Below are 18,761 nucleotides of genomic sequence, written 5' to 3'. Positions count from 1 at the left end.
TGTGGTTTTAGCAGGGGAAAAATATTTGTTTATAAATTTTTGAGTCATTTGATCCCATGTGGTAATGGAACCTTATGACAAATTTCGCAACCAAGTCTTGGCATCTCCTTTTAAAGAGAAAGGAAATAGCTTTGATAGCTTTAGGAGTTACTCCATTATACTTAGCTATTTCAATAAGTTCCAAAAAGTCAATTAAATGACTGTGTGGATCTTCACCTGCGTCTCCAGTAAGATGCAAGACTGTTGAATTGTTTGAATCAGGACAGTCCTGATTTCAAAGTTTTGGCTGCCACTGGAGGTTTACTGACACTAGATTCACAGTTGAAGCGGTCAGGTCTAGCATAATCCCTTAGGATTCTGTTTGCTGGCCTTGGCGCCACTTCATCAAATTGATCCTCTATTTGGACTGGTGGTGGTACTTCGCGTGGGTTGATATTTTCTACTTCCTTATTCTCCATACCTTCACAAGCTATGCTTTGGGAAGATAATGCTTGTCCTTTCCTGCGCAATCGAAGAGATCTTTCAATTTCAAGATCGTAATTGACCAACTCTTTTATAAAAGAGCGGGTCATAAACTACTCAAAATTCTAAAAAAAACAAACTGAACTTAACTCTTAAAGTGGTAGTAGTAGTAGTACTTAGAAGAAAATAATTAAAAGAAAATGATGAATAACAAGGACAACAAAGATTACAAAGATGACAAAAATAATAAGCGATCAAATAAAAATAGTAGTATGATAATGTTGTTGTTGTTGTTGTTGTTATTATTATTATTATTATTATTATTATTATTATTATTATTATTATTATTATTATTAGTAGTAGTAGTAGTAGTAGTAGTAGTATATGATAATAGTAATTATATTAGTACTAATTAGCAATAGATATTATGAAAAAAAAATGGTTAACGAAATCAGTTAGTTGTAGCAGTAACTAACGATGGAAAATAATAATATAATACTGATATAGAATATAGTTACAAGTAGTACTAGTATTAATAATAGTGACTGCTATGCTATAATGATGATAAGAAGGATAAATGATAATAACACTTGTATAAGATGTTAGTACTTGTAATAATAGTAATATTTAGTAAATATTGATAGCAAAGATAATAATACTAATAGTAAGTTCCCAAATTAGTAACAGAATATTTAGTCTGAAGTAGACTTGTGCCAATCCCCGATAACGGCGCCAAAATTTGACGAGGCCAATGCGTATAAGATTTTGCTACTCGTACTCTATCAAATTCTAGTATAGTTTATGATATCGTCCCACAGAGATTGGAGAATCTAGCGACAAACTTATAATGTTCTTACTACTATTTGAGAGAATCAAATTGATGAAGTTTTGTTTGTTGAAAATTTAAATTGCTTAAGTTGAAACTAAACAACTTTCGGAAGATTTATATTTAAAAAGAGTTGGGAATCATTGAATTCACTCGATAGCGTGATAATAATAAAATCTTAGCTTCTACATATATTTCTCTTAGGAATAACTGTTTATTGCTAATACAATTATATTTTGCTCACTAAGAATTAATCAATTAAAAACACTCCGCGAGGTTATGTAAATCAATTGATATATTACTTGTGACGATTAAACCGAAATAATTTACTCCACAAGTATTCCTTCATCGCTTGCTTTAATAATCATTTTTTCTCAACTATAACCGGAAGGAGTAGTATAGATCTTTTTGTAGGATAAACCAATATGGTGTATCAATAAAATTTGGTTTATCCATCTTTTTTTTTCTTTTCTTTTTTTGGGCTCAAAGTTGGGTGCTAAAAGGCAAAATATAAATATTTGTGGTTAAAAATAGATAGGCTAAAAAGGGTATCAAAGAAAGCCTAATTTTATTCTAAAAATAGTGCTGTCTAGAATTTTGCCTTGATAGACATTTGGGGCAAGTTCTAGCAGAATTTTATTGATTCTACCTGTTGAGATCATAATGCTTCTCAATTCCAACACTTTCTCAAATTTAGAGATACTCGTTCTTGCCTTCGCAAAAATAAAATCACAAACTTGGAAGTTATATGGCATAAACGAAAAAAATTATGTTTGAAAAATATGTAAACTTTTACTTTAAAACTTTAATATTGTACAAGAACAACAATTAAGAATAAAATAAAAGATGGATATATATATATATATGTATATAGAGAGAGAGAGAGAGAGAGAGGGAGAGAGAAGAAAAAACTTGAAAGAGTGTGTGACAACACATATTTTTATATGTAATAGACTGACTAATTTAAGACCTTATTAGTCATTTGGTCCTGGTTTAAATATAAACCAACAAATTTACTTGTGCCAACATTTTGAATTGATTCATTAAATGGTTAATCAACCAGTTACTTAGGCATACCGATCACCATGGAGTTACTCCTACACATGTGTCTCTGTTTTTGTAGAGGCATTCATGAGATGTTCTGGTTGTACAATAACCTGGATATTGACCAGATCAATTGATTAAGCATTTAGTTACTCAAATCTATGTCGGGCTTATGAGGCTCCACTGCTTCTCCCTCAATGGCTACGGGTTTTGTATCTTAGTTCTGAGTTTAAAGTCGTCAGCTCGACTTATTAATTGTAGAATTCATCAGTCTATCAAAGTAACCGATGGATGTTGTTCAAAATATCTTCTATAGTACAATTTTAGCCTGTGATCATTTACCTTAAACTTGTCTCCTTCATTTTTCTGAATTTCAATTGCCCCGTACGAAGTAACACCTATAACATTGTAAGGACCCGTCCACCTGAATTTTAATTTTCCTGGGAATAACCTGAGTTGACTATTGTAAAGAAGTACCTGATCTCCAATTTTAAAACTCTTTGGTGGATCAACTTTTCATGCCATATTTTTGTTTTTTCTTTAAAAATTTTAGCGTTTTCACAGGCTCCCAATCTCAGTTTTTCAATTCATTAACCTGAATAAATCGCTTTTTACCAGCGGAGGTTAAATCAAAGTTCAGTGCTTTCAATGCCCAAAAAGTTTTATGTTCTAATTCTATGGGCAAATGACAAGCTTTTCCAAAGACTAATCTATATGGAGATGTTCCAATTGGCGTTTTGAAAGCCATTCGGTACGCCCATAATGCATCATCTAATTTTAAAGCCCAGTCTTTTCTTGAGATTCCAACCGTTTTTTCAAGAATTCTCTGTAACTCGCGGTTGGAAACCTCAACTAGCCCTTGAGTTTGAGGATGATATGGTGTTCCTGTTTTGTGAGTCACATTATATTTTGACAGTAAAGCAGAAAATTGCCTATTGATGAAATGAGTTCCTTGGTCACTAATGATGACTTGCGGTGTGCCAAATCTGGTAAAAATATTTTTTTTAAGAAAATTACACAATGTACGAGCATCATTATTTCTTGTAGGGATGGCTTCAACCCGTCTTGATACGTAATCCACAACCACAAGGATATATTCAAAAGAATGAGAAGAAGGAAAATGACCCATAAAATCTATTCCCCAAACATCAAATATTTCACATACATGTATTGATTGCAGTGACATCTCATCTCTCTTGGTGATATTACCTGTTCTCTGACACCTGTCACATTGTGTTATATATGCTCGGGCATCTTTAAAGAGTACGGGCCAGAAGAATCCGGCTTCTAAAACTTTAAAAGTTGTTCGATTTGCTGCATAATGTCCTCCAATTGCTCCATCATGACAATGATATAGAATTTTATCCATCTCTTCTTCAGGTACACACCTTCTAATGATATTATCTGCACAATTTTTGAATAAGTAAGGTTCATCCCACAGATAATAATTTGCATCAGATATAAGTTTTTTTCTTTGCTGGTAAGAGTAATCTTGTGGTATCCACTTTCCAACCAAGTAATTCGCGATATCTGCAAACCAGGGTGGTTGAGTCACAATTGTGTCAACTGAAAAAATATGTTCATCAGGAAATTCTTCTTTTATCTCATTAAACTCAAGGGGAGGATTTTCTAATCTAGACAAATGGTCAGCTACTTGGTTCTCTGTCCCTTTTTTGTCCTTTATCTCAAGGTCAAATTCTTGCAGAAGTAAAATCCATCTTAATAATCTAGGTCGAGCATCTTTCTTAGCTAAGAGGTATTTTAAAGCTGCATGATCAGTAAAAATAGTGACTTTGGTTCCTATCAAATAGGAGCGAAACTTATCAAAAGCAAACACTACTGCTAGTAACTCTTTTTCTGTCGTGGCATAATTCACTTGTGTCTCACTGTCCTACTAGCATAGTAAATGGGACGAAATCTTATCCCTTCTTTGGCCTAAAACAGCCCCAACTGCTTTATCACTAGCATCACACATGACCTCAAAATGTTGGTTCCAATCAGGGGACACAACTACATGTGCAGTTGATACCTTTTCCTTAAGGGTTTCAAATGCTTTCACACAGTCACCTGAAAAATCAAACTTAGTGTCTTTCATCAAGAAGTTAGTCAACGGTTTTGAAATCTTTGAGAAGTCTTTTATGAATCGTCTGTAAAAACCTGCATGACCTAGAAAGCTTCTAATTCCTTTCACAGTTATGGGAGGGGGTAATCCTGCTATAAGATTAATTTTTGCCTTATCAACTTCTATCCCTTTAGCAGTGATTTTATGTCCTAAAATAATTCCTTATGTAACCATAAAATGCCATTTTTCCCAATTAAGAACTAAGTTTGTTTCTTCACCATCTTTTAAGAACTAAGGTCAAATGGTTAAGACAATCCTTATATGTTTTGTCAAATAGTGTAAAATCATCCATAAAAATTTGAAGAAATTTGTCAGTCATGTCAGCAAAAATTGTTGACATGCAACGCTGAAATATAGCAGGGGCATTACACAGACCAAATGGCATTCTCCTATAGGCATATGTTCCATGAGGGCATGTGAAGGTCGTCTTATCTTGATCTTCTGGTGCAATTGGTATCTGATTATATCCTGAATAGCCATCAAGAAAATAGTAAAAGCCATATCCGGTAATTTTTTCCAACATTTGATCAATAAATGGTAAAGGAAAATGGTCTTTTCTAGTGACATCATTGAGACGTCTGTAATTAATACAAACTCTCCATCCTGTAACAGTCCTGGTAGGTATGAGCTCATTATTTTCATTTTTTATAACTGTCATTCCTCCTTTCTTTGGTACTACATGAATAAGACTTACCCACGGGCTGTCAGAAATGGGGTATATAATACCTTCTGCCAACAGCTTTACGATCTCTTTTTTCACTACTTCCTACATTGATGGATTCAATCTTCTTTGCGGTTGGACTATTGGCTTGTAGCTATCCTCCATGAGGATTCTGTGTGTACAAATAGCCGGACTAATCCCTTTAATATTTTCTACAATCCACCCCAAGGCCCCTTTGTGTGCTTTCAATACTTTGATCAAACTATTTTTTTGTTCTACAATAAGAGAAGATGAAATAATTACCGAAAATAATTCTTGCTCAAGATAAACATATTTCAAATGAGAAGGGAGAGTTTTGATTTTAATTTTTGATTTAACTTGTTCGGATTTCATCTCTTCTTCTTTTGAATCTTTGTCCAATATTTCAGCTTCTCTTCTGATGGCGGGATCATCGTCCTATGTGGTGCCTGATTTGATCAAACATCTTTCCATTGAATCTGGAATTAATTGATCATCTTTGAATTCATATGTAAGATAACTAATCATGTCAATTGAAAAACATGAAGATGATGTTTCATTTCCTGAATATCTTAGTATCTTTTGCATATCAAATATGACTCTTTCTTCATCAACTCTTAAAATTAATTGTCCTTGATGAACATCTATAATTGCTTTTCCTGTAGCAAGAAATGGTCTACCTAAAATTATTGGTTCATTAGGACATTCTTTCATTTCAAGTACTATAAAATCTACAGGGAAAACAAACTTATCTACCCTTACGAGTACATTTTCAATTATTCCCTTAGGTTTCTTAGTACTTTGATCTGCAAACTGAAGGGAAACACTTGTGTCTTTTATTTCACCAAGATCTAACTTTTTAAAGATAGAAAATGACATTAAATTTATTGAAGCTCCAGAATCACAAAGTGTCTTTCAAAATATACTCCTCCCAAGGTGCATGGAATTGTAAAACTGCCTGGATTATCAAGTTTTTGTGGTAGATTATTCTGAAGTATAGCACTACATTTTTCCGTAAGCATTACCACAGAAACTTCTTCTAATTTTATTTTACTTGACAAAATTTCCTTTAAAAATTTGGCATATTAAGGCATTTGTAACAAAGCATCAGTAAAAGGAATATTGATGTGAATTTGTTTTAAAATCTCCAAAAATTTTGTAAATTGGTTGTCAAGCTTTTCTCTTTTCATTTTTTGTGGAAAGGGAATAGTCACAGGGAGAGGAGTCAATTTTTCAATATTTTTTTCTTCTTTTTTCTTGACTTCATTCTTTTCAGATGGTTTAGAGGGTATTTCAATATTCTTACCGTTGTTTACCTGTTGTTCTGACTGGTCTGCATAGGGTTCATCAAGCTCCTTACCTGAACATAAGGTGATGGCCTTAAGGTGCTTTTTTGGGTTTTTCTCTGTATTGCTTGGTAAGGGACCTTGAATCTTTTTTGAAACAAGAGCTGCCAATTGGCTCAACTATATTTTCAGATTTTTGAGGGATGAATTTTGGCTCTCCATCTTTTCATCAGTGACCTTAATAATCAAGACTTGAATGAGCTTGTTGAGGCCATTGCTGGTAGGGCCCTGCTTGTTGATAAGGTCTAAAGTTTGATTGACCTTGATTTGGATTCTGGTATCCGGGTGGACCCTGTATTTGTTGCTTCTGGAAGCTTTGAGAGTTCTCTGCACCATTTAGATTGCTCCATTGAAATCCTGGAAGTTTCTGTGCCATTGGACTTCCAAAAGGATACTGCTTGTAACCGATGACATTGACATGTTCATCATTGTGATTCATGGTTCTGATGATTTCCTTCACACATGTCACAAGCCTCAGATTGGGTTAGTTGTTTTGTATTCACCTGAAAAGTTTCAAACTTTTGTGTCAAAGAAATAATTTGTTGTGTTAGTGTATTTAAAGCATCAACCTGATTTACTGTAGCGGCCTTCTTGATAATTATACGCTCAGATGACCATTGGATGACATTCTCAGAAATTTCATTCAACAATTGCAATGCTTCCTCTGTTGTTTTTCCCATTACTGAACCTCCTGCAGCTGCATCTATCACATTTCTAGAAGAGGGTTTTAGCCCGTGATAAAAAAATATACAATTGTATATGTTCAGGAATATCGTGGTGTGGACATTTTCTTAACATTGCTTTTAACCTTTCCCAAGCTTGATAAACTGACTCTGTGTCAGTCTGCAAAAAATTAGATATGTCTTGTCTTAACTTTGTGGTTTTAGCAGGGGAAAAATATTTGTTTATAAATTTTTGAGTCATTTGATCCCATGTGGTAATGGAACCTTATGACAAATTTCGCAACCAAGTCTTGGCATCTCCTTTTAAAGAGAAAGGAAATAGCTTTGATAGCTTTAGGAGTTACTCCATTATACTTAGCTATTTCAATAAGTTCCAAAAAGTCAATTAAATGACTGTGTGGATCTTCACCTGCGTCTCCAGTAAGATGCAAGACTGTTGAATTGTTTGAATCAGGACAGTCCTGATTTCAAAGTTTTGGCTGCCACTGGAGGTTTACTGACACTAGATTCACAGTTGAAGCGGTCAGGTCTAGCATAATCCCTTAGGATTCTGTTTGCTGGCCTTGGCGCCACTTCATCAAATTGATCCTCTATTTGGACTGGTGGTGGTACTTCGCGTGGGTTGATATTTTCTACTTCCTTATTCTCCATACCTTCACAAGCTATGCTTTGGGAAGATAATGCTTGTCCTTTCCTGCGCAATCGAAGAGATCTTTCAATTTCAAGATCGTAATTGACCAACTCTTTTATAAAAGAGCGGGTCATAAACTACTCAAAATTCTAAAAAAAACAAACTGAACTTAACTCTTAAAGTGGTAGTAGTAGTAGTACTTAGAAGAAAATAATTAAAAGAAAATGATGAATAACAAGGACAACAAAGATTACAAAGATGACAAAAATAATAAGCGATCAAATAAAAATAGTAGTATGATAATGTTGTTGTTGTTGTTGTTGTTATTATTATTATTATTATTATTATTATTATTATTATTATTATTATTATTATTATTATTATTATTAGTAGTAGTAGTAGTAGTAGTAGTAGTAGTATATGATAATAGTAATTATATTAGTACTAATTAGCAATAGATGTTATGAAAAAAAATGGTAAACGAAATCAGTTAGTAGTAACAGTAACTAACGCTGGAAAATAATAATATAATACTAGTATAGAATATAGTTACAAGTAGTACTAGTATTAATAATAGTGACTGCTATGCTATAATGATGATAAGAAGGATAAATGATAATAACACTTGTATAAGATGTTAGTACTTGTAATAATAGTAATATTTAGTAAATATTGATAGCAAAGATAATAATACTAATAGTAAGTTCCCAAATTAGTAACAGAATATTTAGTCTGAAGTAGACTTGTGCCAATCCCCGATAACGGCGCCAAAATTTGACGAGGCCAATGCGTATAAGATTTTGCTACTCGTACTCTATCAAATTCTAGTATAGTTTATGATATCGTCCCACAGAGATTGGAGAATCTAGCGACAAACTTATAATGTTCTTACTACTATTTGAGAGAATCAAATTGATGAAGTTTTGTTTGTTGAAAATTTAAATTGCTTAAGTTGAAACTAAACAACTTTCGGAAGATTTATATTTAAAAAGAGTTGGGAATCATTGAATTCACTCGATAGCGTGATAATAATAAAATCTTAGCTTCTACATATATTTCTCTTAGGAATAACTGTTTATTGCTAATACAATTATATTTTGCTCACTAAGAATTAATCAATTAAAAACACTCCGCGAGGTTATGTAAATCAATTGATATATTACTTGTGACGATTAAACCGAAATAATTTTCTTGCCTGATTTGTGCTAAAAGATAGCAAAAACCTCTTGCGATTACTTTTTACTAAAAACCAATAATCTTGCCAACTACAACTCCTCTGTGAGAATTAGAATGGAAGTAAGCAAGATTACAGACTTGGAATGAGATAATTTTGCTTCGTGAGAATTACAAAATTGACATACAACTAACTTTGGAGAATAAATAGATAGAAGTGATAATAATTAATTAAAACTAATATTCCAGCACAATATAGAAATATAATTAGAAAGTTTCAGGTTAAGCACGTAGTAAAATTGAGATTAATATTATAACGCTATCGAGCTTCATCAACTATCCCAACAAAAGAGATTACTCTATTATGGAGTATTTAAATCTCACAAAGAAAGAAATTCTTAAAATACTATCAACACTCTTAGAAAATTCAAAGACTACAAGATAAAATGAAATAGATAAAGAAAGAAGCAAAGACCAAAACTAGAGAAAAGTTGTTAATTAGGCACATATGATCTTCCCCCTTTCAACACAAACATCCTATTTATAGAAATCAAATCTCATAAGGTGCCACGATGCCTCGTGGTTCTTTTGCCATGATGTCTCATGCTTATCTTTTTATTCCTTTATTTGCTTTATCATAATATTTTTATTTTTTGCAAAATACTATTAGAAAATACAGATAATTAACATATTTTATATATATATATATATATATATATATATATATATATATATATATATATATATTATTTAAAATAATTTATTTTTAAGTATATAATATATGAATATTTTATAGTCATCATTAGTTGTTTCTCCACCTAGTTAACGGGAAAATAGGGCGGTTAAAAGCACTGGGAAAAGCAACACAAAGTCTAAATTGGAAAATAATACTATAATGATAAAATAGATAAGAGTTTAACTTATATATGTGTTTCTTCTTAAAAAATGAGATTCAAAATTTGAAAAACTAATGTTACCTATGTTGTTTTTATTTATTTAAAGTGTGGTATATATAAGTTAGACTTTAAAAAAATCACTGAGATTAAGCTTAATTAAACACGGCAATTTAAAGGGTTACTTCTACCTAATTAATATATATATCCCCACGGGGATAATATTAAAAAAAAATGAAAAGATAGTAAGTTGAACATGACATTTTAGCACTGGTGCCACAAGGTGAACCTTGTTTTTTTTCTTCTTTTTTTTCGTTTCTTCTCTAGTAAGGAATTTCGATCAGGAATAATTTGAGTAATAAGCACTTTTATACTGTTTCATTCGTATCAGAAAAGGTACCATCACGCACTTACTACTGAACATTACACATGGTCAACCCCATATGTTAACTACTATTGACACAATTTGATATCATGTTGTGTGTTTGCACTTCTTTACCTTCTTTAAAGGGAGAATATTACATATTTGTCATATAAAATTAATTTTTTCTTATCCTAGAAGAGAGAATATAAATCTACTATAGTTAGTGTTGTAAAAACAACGAACTTTTTGGTAGCATATCTCAGTGAGATACATTTCAATATAGGGATAGAATTTTTGGGATATCATTATTATTAACTCGTTGTATGTGTGTAATTTCTTTAAAAAGTGATTTTTTTAAAAATTATTTGCTTAATCTTATTTATGTTATTTTTGGAATGGCAAGTTCTTCATCTCCGCGTTGGTTCGGTGGACATAGATCTTAATTTGAACTACGTCCTAATTAAAATCTTTGTGTCTCCTCTAATATTTTTCTCGTTATTATCAAATTTATCATCAATAAAAAATTTCTTTCTCAAATTTGGCAAATCGCTTGGGACTACGATCCTAGCAACTTACTCTCATCTTTCATTTATGTAGGATACAAGTATAAATAGCCCACTTATACAGTTTTATAAACTCTTTCTTTGACTAATCCAGCTGCTTGTACACTTGAACCCCAAAAACCAAGTGGCCAGGACTTTATATATTGGTTTGGAAATCTTTACACAATCAATAAGAGACAATTAAGTTATGTGTTTTCTTTATTGTTATGGAGTGCATTTGTGCATCGACTGAAATTAATTTTAAATATATGAAGTACGTCGTAATACTGAAGGAAGAAGTAAGACTAGTGATTAGTATAAATCACAATTAAAGGAAAACTTACATTTTTCATCTGTGGACCACATTGGACGTAGTATAAATGTGATACGTTATTTCAATGTGGTCCACATGAATATTCCCAATGAGTGCTAAATTAAAGTTGAGGCTTTAACAGTTACGAATTAATTAGCTTTTTAATTTTATGATTATATATGTGATCAAAGCTCTAAAGCTAACGCGTGGCTAGATTCCTGCTGTCATTACATAAATTGGCGAAAGTTTTTGTTCTTTAATCCATGCGCCGTTGGGTTTTGGTTATTCAGCCGAAAGTTTTAGAAATGTCCATCTCTTTTTTTCTCCCACACTATTAGTTATACATTACGCAAATGGAGGGGACCATACACAACTTTCCTGGATATGACACATTAGTGCTTCCATATTATTCTTTTGTTAAACGACCATATTCCCATATTTTGCTCAAGATCTTAAACCATAAGATGAAAATAACAAAATAAAGGGATAATTTCCCTTTTCATCCCTGGTTCTTATTGATAAATTTTGATTTTGGTCAGTGTTATCTGGCTAAATTTTTTATATATATAATTATTGTTTACCTTGAAAATACGAGTAACAATTAAACTTGTTTATGATTTTAAAGATACGTGATTTAATTCAATACTAATTAATAGCCAAGAAATCAAACATATAAATTAAGGAAGTAAGTTGAATCAAACTAATGTTTAAGCCAATCTTGACCTCGAGCTGTGATGGCCTCGAGGTAGGTCCGCACGAATAGTAAAGTAAAAACGATAAATTTAAGAGACAAGTCTAATGAGTAATGAAAAAGAAAGTAAGAGTGTATATTCTTTTGTCAATGATTGATGATCGTTACAACGATTGGGGTCCCCTTTATATAGTGGAAAAACCCTAAATAAGGTACATTTCTATTTACAATAAGGAATGTTATTGGGACAACTGTCTAACCGCCTAGTACATATTCATACTAACTTGTACAAATCTATTCCGAAATTTACGCCACGATCTTGAGGATGTGGTGGGAATCTTACTCTTTCTGTTACAAACCAATAACGACATCATCTTGGGGTTGGTCATACTCGGCTTCGGTACTCTTTGCGTACTTCGATCTTCGAGCCTTGTATTTTGTCGTCGGGCTCGAGCTTGGTCCATCGGGCTTGAACTTGATCCATCCTGAACTCGGGCTTGAGGCAACTCTTCGAGCCCATGAAATCGGGCATACCTGATTTCGACCGTATATATACATGTGTGTGTTATATATTTTAGATTAGTTTAAGAACTGTATATATCACCCTCAAATATGGAGTAACTAACATAAATTTAAGATAACTCATAGATAAATAAATTATATAACAATTAATAATGCGATTAATTTGTAAAGATTCACATAGCAAAAGTATCAAAAAGGCACTTCAATTCATTGAAATTTGAAGGTTAAACGTGCTGATGCCACAAAGATCATAAAATCCGAATTTACCGATATTTACATGACTAAAACCGCAATTTCCCTTTAGGAAAAAAAAAACATTACTATATTTGTTTCTAGTTAATTGGATTTTGTTAATATTCTACCAAATCATTTCCCCTCTCTCTCTCTGTGGTTCGGGTTGTTATACAATTAGAGAGCTTATCCAAAAGTCCGTCCATGCAAAACTCTGCAAATTAACGTAGTTAGAAGTCACGTGGATCAACGAAAATGACCGAAGAAGAAGAAACTGGAGACTCCACCCAATTATCCTCAGATTCACCATTCTTGAATTCAAGGTTTTTCATGCACCACAAATCTCCCCATGAAAATTTATTCCAACGTGGGATTGCCTCTTTAACTGGATCATCAACTCCAACTTCAGCCACCAACAAACTACACTCTCTATCATTTCTTCCCATGTTGTGTGCGAATGCACAAAGATTTTTCATTAGTCTCGGACCTTCTTTTCCTTCCATGTGAATTCCATATAATAAATAAAACCCAAAACTCTTGAAAATATTAGGGATAGATGGCACCCTTAGCCATGGCATCCAAGAATCCAAAACCCTAGTCCCTAGGCAACAAGCATATTTTAAAGGTGATATGCCTCTAACTTGTAGCTTATAAATATCTTTAGTGTTCCAAACACTTAGTATAGCAAAAGTTGGTGGGAAAGATCCACTTTTGGGGTCCCAATTAAGGAGGGTTTTCTTTGGCACAGCCATGAATGTGCCAAAACTAAGGTTGTTGTTTAGGATATGGTTTATGTCTTTGGGGAAGAACTCTGAGTTTGCGAAAATTCGTCGATAAAATGACTCGGAAAGTTGTGGTGAAACTCGAACAATGGCAATGTCCGATGCTATGGGCTTGTAATGAGCATGAACTGGTTGCACCAAAACTGAAGGAGTACGAAATTTGACGTAATTACATTTGGAGGTGAATAATTTGATAGAAGCTAGGTTGTTACTGTCCGTGGCCATATAAGCGTATTTTGCTCCATTGCTACTGCACCATTCCTCTAATTTCTCAACTAGTTTTGTTCCAATGCCAAGCCTCCTAAAGTTGAAAATAACAACAAAAATAATTAATATAGATTGAATAGTTAGAAAGGTGTGATGGAAAGCATGTTAGACGACTTTGGATACTTAAATTATACTAAAAGGTTTTAAATAGTAAAAAAGTAGGAGACAATTCTCCATTGTTCTAGTCATTTTGAGAGTCTCCCATTGATGTATGTAAAGTTAAAATAAAGGTGCTTTGGCCCATATAGTTTAACTTATTCAAACATACTGTGAGTTAAATTAAGAATATGTTCCGATAACGACATAATTTTTTATATAATACTGTTTACACGCATCATTTGCGTAGATATGAGTTTGGATAGTTGGAAAGCATATCCTTTGCCTAATATCTTCGCATTTGTGCGTGGATCTTTAAGATTTACAGTATAGATTCTAATATTCTATCCATATTTTGTCGAAATTTGAGCAAAAAAATAAAATAAAATATTACGGCAAAATTAGCCCCAGGATTATGGTTTCTGCAAAATACATGATGATGATAATGAAGTATATATAGTGCCAGTATATATGGTACGCAAGGCGAAGATATGTGTCTGCAAAATACATGATGATGATGATGATAATGAAGTATATATAGTGCCAGTATATATGGTACGTAGGGCGAAGATATGTGTGGCCAACTATGGTTAACTGAATACTCTTCGCCAAAAGATTGTACTGTATATAGGATAAACTATTACTATTTGTTATTGATAATAAAAACAGACTTTGAATATCCTTGCATGTTCTACCCTTATTGAATTTTCTGGCATCGCCACTAATGGATGTACCTGTGTTGAGATGAAACTCGCAGGCCAAGAATATAAGCAATCTTTACATAAACTGGACATGGAGTGGAGCCTTTGTTTCCTCTGGTTACAGTCTTTATACAACCTCTAATTATCCCAACAATTTCTCTATCTTTTCCACACTCAGCTTCAGCTACCTGTTCATCATTACAATTGGTTAATAGCATATATTGGTAATGAAAGAGCAATCCAAATAATTAAGAAGAATTAATCTAAATAGCCGCTCATTAATTACCAGCATGACATGTAAGGGGAGGTTGCGAATACGGCTAATGGGGTCACCCATGAGGTCAGTGAACAAAGATGGTTGCCCTCGTTGTCCGAAATCGCACTGTCCCTCCAACTCTTCCACTGCCAACTTGTCTCTTTCTTCATCGTATTGCCTCACTATCACTATTGTTTTCTTATCTTCTGCAGACTCCCAGAATCCACGGCGTGGAATAATACTGGGTATGTTGTTGTTGTTATCTTCGGTAGACGGATGATCCTGATCATTAGCTACCAAATTCTCTGCTGTGATTTTAAGCGACATTATATTTAGCTAGCTACTGATGTTGCTAGCTGATAGAGAGGATAATATATCTAAGAGAAGAAAGTCGAAAATGTAGTCTGAGTTGAGCTAAAACTTGATATTCCATCACCCCGTATTTATACCCATACTATGGTCCTTTCATGTTACTACTATAATAAATTAAAGAAGTGGACCTGCTAACTGCTGACATGGCGCCATCGCCGGTTTTAGAGGACCTTTTCCTTCTTTATTGCTTTTAATAAATTCTTGTTTGTTATCGTGCAATAGCGGCAAGTTCATATATATGGTTAGAGCTTGTGTTATCTGCACTGATCGTGCAAATAATTTTTACACTATCAGATTAATTTGACATATTCATATCAAGTTTGATATATTCTAAGCTAAAAAAATAGAGTAATAATGTGTCATAAACACTTAAATAATTGCAATGATGGTGTAAAATTATTTATAATATTAGTATATACTTATAATTTAAACTCGAATATTTAAATATATAAATGACCAAGATTCTATTGCTAAAGGTAAAGAGGGTGCATGTATCTAAGTATACTTTATTTATTATCCAATCGATGGTGATTGTTAATGTGTTTAAGCGGATGGTGTTCCAATAATTGTTGCTCTATTGGATTGTCATCTTGTGTTTTAATGATGTTCGCAATGAATATATATAGTACTTTCTTTAATACTACTATCTCTTTTTCGAATAAGTCGTTCCAATGGTTAAGTCTGCATGCGCTGCGAAAAGAACCATAGCTAGGTCAAATTTCCTCTTCTTTTTTTTTTTTCTTCTCACCAAGTGGAATTTCCTCTAAGAATAAATTAGTATGTAGAAAAGAACAAACATTTGCATTGGTCTTTATACTGCTGAAAATTTCTTTGTGCGTTCGGTAATCGCGCTTCTAGATTCAGTCAAAAAGATTAGAAAGCCTCGAAATTAAACAACAACAACAATCCAGTATAATCCCACTTAGTAGGGTCTGGGGAGAATAGTGTGTACGCAGACCTTATCCCTTCCCTGGGTAGAGAGGCTGTTTCGAAATAGACCCCGGCATCCTTCCCTCCAAGAACTTCCCACCTTGCTCTTAGGGAGACTCGAACTCACAACCTCTTGATTGAAAGTGGAGGTTGCTTACCATCAGAGCAACCCCTCTTATCCCTAAATTAAATAAATTCCAAGTTTTGGTAAGGAAGATTCGTTATGGAGTAGTATTAGTTATGAAGAAATTCTGATTCATATCTGTGATTTGATAGTCCCTCCATTTTTCAAGTACTCATTTAAAAATATTTTATGAAAAGAAAGGTTAAAACAAAAAAGGAATACCATGAGAAGAAATTAAAGCAAGGAGAAAAAGGAATGGGTACCACTATTAATTATAATTAAGTTGAAACCAATAACTTATGTGGGGAGCTAATGAAAAGTTTTTGTTAGCTCTAGCTAGGACGACGACGTACCTTCCCATTGGATATGAAAATAAAGTAGTTTCTTGGATCAATAATTGGGATGGGTTGGTGAGAATCGTGGCCAAACAAACAGAGGGAGGAGGGTTTATTGGCTAACATGTGGAGGGGGCTTATTAGGTAATAATAAAATCACATGATATTCAATATATAAATAATCCATTTGCATTCTGCGCTTTGCCTTTGCTTAAAAAATAATGGCTGATGACATGGGGTAAAAGGTGACAAGTGTTGGATGGCTAAGAACGCACAACTTTTTCTTTTTCGAATTTTCCTAGAAATATTATTATTCTTTCTTCATGTGTTTCTAATCTTAACCTTTAATTTGGATTTAATGATAACCCGCCGCCTAAGCACAAAGATTTATCTTTTTATGCACATGAAATCTGAACCTAGTTGCTGGGTTTAGTAGCTAGGGTAGTTTACCAATATCAAGATATTTAATTTCCTTTTGGATAATGTAACCCTAATTACTAGTCATCCAAGATTATTAAATATATATGTGATGCGTGTAAGATGAGTAGCCTAGAAATAGAAGGCTATAGAACGATATCTATAGTTCGATCTCATGGTATTTTTTATAGTTTAGAATCTTCACGTCTGAGCACGCGAAACAGCTAGGACACCGCCTGTTTTATTACTCTGTTGGGTTTAAGATACTATAATAGCTGTGTGAAAAACTAAATTATAATTTAACTTATTATAATTGATAAGTTAACCTATCGTTCAGTTTATAGATCGTGATTGTTACAAACAATTATTAACAGGTAACTTCATTTTATTCTGTAAAAAAAGTATATTACTATACTACTCCATATGAACACAAAATTAAACTTAAACAGTAATACTAGTATACTTTATGAGACTTTCCTTTCTTCCAGCTTCTTCTTTTTTGTCTTTTTACTATTTTCTTTTTTGGTACAAATAACTAAATGGAAAAGAGAAGACAAGGTGGACCTATATTTACTTTTAGGAAGATTAGTACTAGTAGTGCATAGAAAACAGATTATTTGCAGCGTATAGCCTTTTTTGAGGCCATGCTCTAAGCTCTATTAGCGCTAGTTCAATAGGCTAAATTTCAATTAATAATTGAATAAATTTTTATTTTTATAGACAGATTGAGTCCACTAACTAACGGTGAACAGAATTTAAATAGCTGCCTCAAAAAGGACATTTGTGCAAATGCCCAAAAAAAAAACCAGGAGTTAAGGAGATGAGTATTATGCATGCATGTGAAGATGATGGATCATATAACTATGCTCTCTCTCTATATATATATAGTTGCTTTTTTTTAGCAGGATGTATCAATAAGTTGCTTCTACCTTATCTAGAAAGCATGTTCTAAGTTGAATGCATATCTGATAATTATAACCATTTGTCTAAAAATGATTCTCTATTAAATTCGCTAAGCAATGAGAAGAAACACATGAAGTATTAACGACAATCGAAAGAATGCAGAAAAAACTATTATGATAAGGAAAAATAAACAATATTCATCGGCAAAGCATATTCTTTTTCAACGCAGTTCTAATGTTAAAGGAGAATATATGTTGGAGAAGCCTTGTGGTATGCTTGTAATCTTGTTCTTAATCTTTTTCCCGAATTTCTCTTATTAATTTTATATCTTTTTCTGTAAAGTCCGAGTTAGGTCATAGGTGCAACTTGTTGCTTTAATTTATGTATTTTAATCTGGATACCAGACTCTGACCTCATTGCATCTTTATAATTCGAATCGTTAATTAATTTCAATTTAAAACAATGACTAAAGGTAGGTGTGTTTCAAGTTGAGGGCTTGAGGCGGTGACTCCAAGAGTATTAATTCCCTATAAAAAAAATATTAGTGGTTCAATTTAGGAAAAAACGCGACTGTTATGCATTGCAGATGGTTGAATTTATGCGGCCACAAATTCGAATTAGTTTGACGTATGATGTCACTGAATTTTATCACCATAACAAAACTAAAGTTAAAAATCATTTTTTTCGTCGCATTAAAGTTAATGAACCATTTTTTGAATTGCTCAAGTTACAAAAAATTGGAGGGTCAATTTTCTACACTGGATTATGACATGTCACTCGACGCATTAGCGCTTTGTTACTCAGTAAATTCCACGTCAAAAAGAATAAAAAATCATTTGATAGGTTTATGTGTTCTGTTATATTTTGATGTTCTAACAAACTTAGTGATAAAAACTAGACGGGGAACCTGTTCCACATCCTCAAAGTACTCAACATCAACAAGTCTCAAGTCTGGGACATGTTCCAATATTTAGAGTCAAAGAAACAACAGTGGGAACAGATGAACATCAGTTCCTTTGCTGACTGTACCAAGTCAACTCCCCACAGCTGTAAAGT

At 33.0% G+C, this 18,761-nt stretch overlaps 1 protein-coding gene and 1 non-coding gene across 2 annotated transcripts; one reads left to right on the top strand and one right to left on the bottom strand.

The window, feature by feature from the left end:
• Window positions 1–7,248: 7,248 nt before the first annotated feature.
• On the top strand, window positions 7,249–7,355 carry LOC142182379 (small nucleolar RNA R71). Its single transcript, XR_012711214.1, has one exon. It is a non-coding gene; the product is annotated as a small nucleolar RNA R71 (small nucleolar RNA).
• A 5,123-nt stretch (window positions 7,356–12,478) lies between these two features.
• LOC107799763 (putative N-acetyltransferase HLS1) lies at window positions 12,479–15,019 on the bottom strand. The gene is made up of 3 exons (XM_016622906.2): window positions 14,655–15,019; window positions 14,402–14,556; window positions 12,479–13,605 (listed from the first exon to the last, which is right to left on the bottom strand). The coding sequence occupies exons 1-3, from the start codon at window positions 14,949–14,951 to the stop codon at window positions 12,753–12,755; spliced, it is 1,305 nt and encodes a 434-aa protein (XP_016478392.2). The 5' UTR covers window positions 14,952–15,019; the 3' UTR covers window positions 12,479–12,752.
• Window positions 15,020–18,761: the final 3,742 nt, after the last annotated feature.

The sequence above is a fragment of the Nicotiana tabacum genome, chromosome 6 (genome assembly GCF_000715075.1).
Source record: "Nicotiana tabacum cultivar K326 chromosome 6, ASM71507v2, whole genome shotgun sequence".
Lineage (NCBI taxonomy): Eukaryota > Viridiplantae > Streptophyta > Magnoliopsida > Solanales > Solanaceae > Nicotiana > Nicotiana tabacum.
Note: the sequence above shows the minus strand (reverse complement) of the source record. Positions and strands in the feature narration are given on the sequence as shown.